The 6492-nt window shown below is 49.8% G+C and overlaps 1 protein-coding gene across 1 annotated transcript; it reads right to left on the bottom strand.

The window, feature by feature from the left end:
- Positions 1-206: 206 nt before the first annotated feature.
- Positions 207-6416, bottom strand: ZAR1 (zygote arrest 1). The gene is made up of 5 exons (XM_015822840.1): positions 5778-6416; positions 5613-5657; positions 3432-3524; positions 2753-2827; positions 207-350 (listed from the first exon to the last, which is right to left on the bottom strand). Exons 1-5 carry the CDS (start codon positions 6414-6416, stop codon positions 207-209), a joined length of 996 nt encoding a protein of 331 aa, XP_015678326.1.
- Between the last annotated feature and the right edge of the window lie 76 nt (positions 6417-6492).

Raw genomic sequence — 6492 nt, forward strand, 5'->3', positions numbered from 1 at the left:
TAGTTTGTCAGAATGCACCGAGCCAGAGTCCCCTGCTCCTTAATGCAATTATATAACAAATGAGGTAGACGGTTCCATCCTGATTTACAGTTGCTTCCTTTCAGCATCCTTGGCAGGCTTCCCACTCTGGCAGCCTCCCGCTTCCAAACAAACAAAATTTCTGCTCGGTGCAATTTGACAGCGAGGACGCTTCTCTGTGCCCTCCCTTAAATAATATATTTGAAGCTAAAGGTACTATCGCAAGAAAGGCGTTTGCCTTTGCATCTTCCGCAAAGATCTTGACGATGAGGTCTCTTGGGATCCACGTGGCGCAGCTTCACTGGGCAGGAACATCTGGTCTGCTTGCAGCTCTGAAATTGACACCAAAGCAACAGGGTAATTGAAAATAAAAGCGACTTGGATCTGGATATGAATTCCCCAGGAACAAAAATGTTGACTAGGGACAATACGACGGTTTTTCTGTTATTTATGCATACTGTATGGTTGCAAGTGGGATGACTAAGATTGCATGTTACTAGTATTACTATTATTGCATGTTACTAGTATTACTATTATTGCATGTTACTAGTATTACTATTATTATTAAAACTACTCCAAGGAAATGGTTATTTTCTGGTGATCTAAATCAGTGTTCTACAACCTCAGCTACTTTAAGATGTATGAATGTCAACACCTAGAACTAGTGGTACGGGTACCACCTGTGGTACATTGGCACCTGGCAGGTGGTACGCGACCATCCTAGAAAAGTGGTAGCGGGGGAGGGGAATGAGCGGAACCGGTGGCAGCACCACACAAGCCTGAGGGAGAGACGGCTGGAGCTGCAGGGCTGTCAGGGCTCAGCAGAAGCGCCAGGATCAGTGCCGCTTTCCAGCTGATTGGCGCTTCTTCGGGTCTGTCAGGGCTCAGAGGAAGCGCCAGGATCAGCGCCAGGCTCCGGCTGGAGCTCGGCGCTGATCCTGGTGCTTCTGCTGAGCCCTGAAGAAGCACCAATCAGCTGGAAAGCAGCACTGATCCTGGCACTTCTGCTGAGCCCAGAAGAAGCGCCGATCAGCTGGAATGTTGCAGCATCTTCAGGGTCTTGTGATTTACATTCAGATGCTTGGCAACTGATTCATATTTATGACGGTCAGTGTCCCAGGGTCATGTGAAGTGACCAAAACCTGCTGCAACCACCCAGCAGATGGGGGGGAATAAAAACCAAACACCCCCACCCCACCCCCGCTGCCAATCCCCAGCAGATATGCTCACAACAATGAAAACCTTGGACAGGAGGAAGAGCACAGCCAGGCGGGCAGGCAGGTGTCTTGCTCGGCTGTGGCTTGGGGGGCATTTTTTTCAGTGCCATTTTAACTTCGAACAGTCACTAAGCGAACTGTTGTAAGTGGAGGACTACCTGTACTTCATCACTTTTTTCCTTTTTGGGGGGGGGGGTCATCAAGTTTTTGACACCTTGCTAGGCGACTGGTGGTACTCGGATGTTGCCATATCCTAAAAGTGGTACAATGGGTGAAAAGGTTGAAAAGCCCTGGACTAGAATGCTGGCTGGGAATTCTGGGAATTGACATCTACACATCAGTTGCTGAGGCTGAGAAACACTGATCTAGACGGTTATTACAAAGCTTAAAATCTTTCCCTGCTCTCAGATGGCTTAACAAGAGGGAAGCCTTTATATGTCAATATGGCAATAGAAAGAACGAACTGATACGGAAAAGAGGATATAAACTATGCGATTGCTTCCTATATTTAAGAATTCCTGCAAAGAATAAAAGTCCGACTTGAGGCGTTCTATTTACCTCAATTTTATTACGTAGGAAAGTTATAAAGTATCCAGCGATACGCTAAGGGTCAAAATCCCCATATTAAAAACTATATGCACACTTTTCAGCAGTTTGATTCGTAATTCCCGTCCAAAAAACTTGGTTAACTGGGAATATATTAATTTATCCATTCCCAATTCATTGAAAACATAGTTTCTATAAACTTAGGATCACCTGAAATCAATACCAAAAATATTTTAAAGAATTCAGAATGAAATTATACTTTTCAGCTTGGTCCCACCAAATGAGATATTAACACAGGTTGCAGAGCAAAAAACAAAACAAAACATGCACCATCAAAGTGAAAAAAAGTATTTCTAAGCTGAAAAACATTGTCCCATCATCTACAAACGCATCCAGAATCTATTTTATTTTACAGATCTCTGAACCCACCAATTATAGTAACTGTGACTCAACTGGATTGAGTCAGCTGACTCCACCAATAAGTGCAGCGCTGGGTGGCAATCAGCGAATCTCAACTCATCTCCCAAAATTAAACAGGATAAAACCAGGGTGAGAGATTACTAGGGAATCCCAGATTGGGCTTGATTGGGAAGTAATAAAATCCCAGAAAATAGGAGCAAACCTGTTCTATCTGGTGCCAAGCAAACTAAATGGAGCCATCAAAATGGGTCTTAATTTTAGGGCAACTGAAATTTTTATCCGCAGACATACATTTAACGGAATTAAGGAACATCACAGGGTGAGATTAAGAATTTCTTTTTAACATCAGCACAGCTGCTTTTGGGAGCAAAAAATTACTGCTTGATTTCTCTCGCGCGTCCTTTTGACTTTGTTTCATTTCAGGGGCTTGGCTGGAAGGTAAGGATTCCAGTACCTTATGTTTTTAAATAATGAGAGGAACCATGAAGTTCATGCGGTGGAACCCAATGGACCTTCTACCTTAAATGAGGTCCGAAAAAAGCATTGCTTACTTGGCAGGTAATATCCTCCACACGGTACGGGTTGTAAGACTTCTGGCAAGTTCGACAGAACTGTCTAAAGTAAACCTGTGGGAAGAGAAGATTTAGGTAAGAGGTCCCCAACCTTTTGGGCACCAGGGACCCGTTCCATGGAGAAAGGTTTTTCCACGGACTGGAGGGTGCGTGGTTTTGTGTGCTGCCTGCATCCTGCAAATGGGGCTTTATTTGTTTGTGCGGACCGGTTGCTGGCATGCTGCGGCCCGGTACTGGTCCATGGACTGGGGATTGGGGACCCCTGATTTAGGATCCACCGCTCCAGCAAATAAAGTCTACCTTGGGCAATGTTAGGATTTAGGAGATTTCCTGACATTTCGCCAGCAACTGTAGCAGATCACCTTGCCTCTAAAGACCCCAGCCATCAGGAAACTTGTTGTCTACACCAGGGGTCCCCACCTTTTTGGTTCAGCAGTTTCAGCGGTGGGGAGGAATGATTTCACGCGCACAACCTAAACCCTGTGCTTGCGCAAATGAAGCTTCACACACTTGCCCGCCACTTCAGCCGCCCAGTTCCCAATGGGTCGTAGTCCAGTAGAGGGCTTCAACCCAGGGATTGGGGCCTCTGGTCTACACCACAGTCACTAAACCCTGAAGCCAAACACTAACCCAACCGATTGTAGTCATGAAAGCCTACCTTGTTTGTGCCCTGTACGCACCAGACATAGGCACTCTCCCATCGGATATTGCAGTCCTTGCAGTGGTAATAGCCATACTTCTGCTCTAGGAACTAGAAAACTCAGTGGTTAAAAAGAAATACTACTGTTAAGTATATTCATCCTAGATAGAACATCTTTCTTCAACCCAATGACCTGGTAAGTTCTTAGACCGGAACTCCTTCAAATCGCAGACAGAATTTTTGGCGTTCTTATGCAGGTTGATACTACATTCGTTTTTTATTTACTGGATTTCTAGGGCTGCCCAACTCATAAGGGCTCTATGCAGTGTACGTACACACACACACACACACACACACACACACACACACACGCAAGCCCTAATAAACCAACCAGAGCAATGATCCTCAGTTTAGGCAATTTTAAGATGTGTGGACTTCGATTCCGAAAATTCCTCAACCAGAATTGTGGGAGTTGAAGTCCAGACATCAAAGTTCCCAAGTTAAGACATAACAAGGTGGTCACTCTGAAGTGATACCTAGTAAAGGTAGTCTTCAAATTGTGGCAATTGGAATGCTTAACACAAACCATTATTTGAACTGGAAAATCTGTTGTTAAGCAGAGCCGTTGTTAAGTGAGACATCACATAACTATGACTTGCAACCTTCCTGCCGGCTTCTGCATAGATTGTGTGTGTCGGAAGCTTGCTGGGAAGTTGGCAAATGGTGATCACATGACTCTAGGAAACTGCAACCATTGTAAATGTCCAGATTGCCCTCACATGGCTGTGGGGATGCTGCAAGAGTCTTAACCATCTATGTCAGCTAACAATTTAAGTTTGCTTCAGATTGTCAGCTTTAACTTAATGCCCTAAATATGTCATGAGCAACGGTTTTACAAACCACACTGGCTGGAGTCACAAACCACACACTAAGAAACAAACAAGTAAAGCATATCATGGCTTATTATATGTGCAGACCCAGCCGGAGTCCTAGAAATAAACCAGGACGCCTGCTAAACCTGGAGTTTATAAGGTGTGAATGGCAGCAAGGAATTCACTACTCCTAGAAGGCGAGAATAATCGCTTCTAGCTTTTTAACATCTATCTGAAATGTTCAAAACATCTCATTACGGGCCTGAAATAGCCAGCCCGTCTCTGAATCCTTATTCTGGTTTTCCTTTTAAATGCATTTTGTTTTTAAGATAAAGGCACTCTTGGGTCACCCTCTTTTCTCAGCCAGAGGGAAGAAGCCCCACTCTACCTCCCACTGTTTCTTTGGCTAAGCGGCTTTGGGTTTTAAGCCAAAAGAAATAACAAACTCATGGCAGCTTAAAAGAAATAACAAACTCAAAAGAAATAAACTCATGGCAGCTTAAGCTTTGCCCTCAGACTCTCTGTTCTGTGTTTGGGGGACTTCAGGGGTGAAGCTGCTCACGCCGTCTAGTTCAGGGGTCTCCAACCTTGGCCGCTTTAAGACTTGTGGACTTCAACTCCCAGAATTCCTCAGCCAGCTTTGCTGGCTGAGGAATTCTGGGAGTTGAAGTCCACAAGTCTTAAAGCGGCCAAGGTTGACAACCCCTGGTTAGTTTATACACCCAGAAGCGGCTTCAGGCAGCCCCGTCGAGCAAGGGCGGCCGCCATACGCCGTCAAAAAGCGAGGAGGGCGGCCGCCACTGCCACCATCCCAGTTCCACTCTGGTTTCACGGGTGTTTGCACCGTCGCGGCGGCCGACGCCCTCAGGACTTTTTGACTAGGCCAGGGGTAGGCAACCTTGGCTCTTTTATGACTCATGGACTTCAATTCCCAGAATTCCTCAGCCAGCCATGCTGAGGGGAAAGGGAGAGGTTTCCAAGCTGAGCCATGCCGGCTCAGGAATTCTGGGAATTGAAGTCCACGAATCATAAAAGAGCCAAGGTTGCCTACCCCTGGACTAGGCCCTACGGCAGTGTTTCTCAACCTTGACCATTTTAAGGCATGTGGACTTCAACTCCCAGAATTCCACAGCCAGCATTGCTGGCTGTGGAATTCTGGGAGTTGAAGTCCACATGCCTTAAAATGGTCAAGGTTGAGAAACACTGCCCTCCGGGCTGAGGTGGGGGGGACACGGGTGGCTGACTGGGCCGCGTGGGCTGCTTAGAGGGACGCTCCTCAGGCTCGGGCCTTAACTCTTCCGTCGACGGACAGCCGGGGGGCCCCCACCTGGAAGCGCACGCGGGCCTTGTTCGGCTCGGCCTCCTCCTCCTCCTCCTCAGCCAGTGGCGGGACGGTAATGGTGGCAGCGACGGCGGCGGCCTTCCCGCCTTCGCCTTTCCGCTCCTTCTCGGCCTGGGCTTTCGTCGGGGAGCCTCCCGCCCCGTCGGGGACCGAGGCCGACTTCTTCTTGCGCTCCTGGCACTCGGCGCCGCTCTCTTTCTCGGCTTTGGGCCAGACGGCGGCGGCAACGACGGCGGCGTCCCCTTCGAAGCCCGGCGGCGGACCGGCGGCGAGCGTCGACGGCTCCCGCCGCTCGGCTTCCTCCAAGAAGGTGGTCAGGCGGCGGGAGGCCACCGGCGAGTAGACGGCGATGGTGCGGGGGAAGCGCACGGAGCGCGGGGCGCCGCTGACCGGGCAGCCTTGCTCCTGCTCGCCGCCTCCTCCTCCGCCGCCGCCGCGGGCCCGGGAGCGAAAGAGCAGCGGCCGCGACCCGAGCGAGCACTGCACCGAGGCGTCCTGGCGCGGGTTGACCTGGACGCCCACCTCCTTGGTGTTGGCCTTGCGCAACCGCGGCGTCAGGTTGGGGTTGACCTGGGACAGGATGGCCTTCAGCTGCGCCCGCTGGTAGTTGTCGAAGTACTCGGCCGCCGCCGCCGCCGCCACCGCTTCGCTGTAGCCGGACAGGTAGCTGCTCCGCTGCCGCCAGGCGCCCTGCCCGCCTTTGCTCTTGGGCGGCTGGTAGCGGTAGGAGTAGGGGTTGTACGAGGGGTAAGCGTAGCTCTCCATGGCCTCGTCCATCAAAGTAGCCATCGCGCGCGCGCCCCGGGAGGCTAGCGCTCCGCCGAGGGCGCTTAAATCTCCCGCGGGGCGGGCCGGGCCGGGCCGG

This window comes from Protobothrops mucrosquamatus, unplaced genomic scaffold, assembly GCF_001527695.2.
Source record: "Protobothrops mucrosquamatus isolate PMUCROS unplaced genomic scaffold, P.Mucros_1.0 scaffold1694, whole genome shotgun sequence".
Classification (NCBI taxonomy): Eukaryota; Metazoa; Chordata; class Lepidosauria; order Squamata; family Viperidae; genus Protobothrops; species Protobothrops mucrosquamatus.

Bases quoted from the DNA above. Each gene is read 5' to 3' on its own strand.
- ZAR1 (XM_015822840.1), bottom strand. From the start codon at position 6,416: ATGGCTACTTTGATGGACGAGGCCATGGAGAGCTACGCTTACCCCTCG. The intron at 3,525-5,612 runs GTGGGGGCCCCC...TGAGTTTTCTAG, and splicing joins AGGCCCGCGTGCGCTTCCAG to TTCCTAGAGCAGAAGTATGG. The intron at 351-2,752 runs GTAAGCAATGCT...TGTCAATTTCAG, and splicing joins TGGAGGATATTACCTGCCAA to AGCTGCAAGCAGACCAGATG.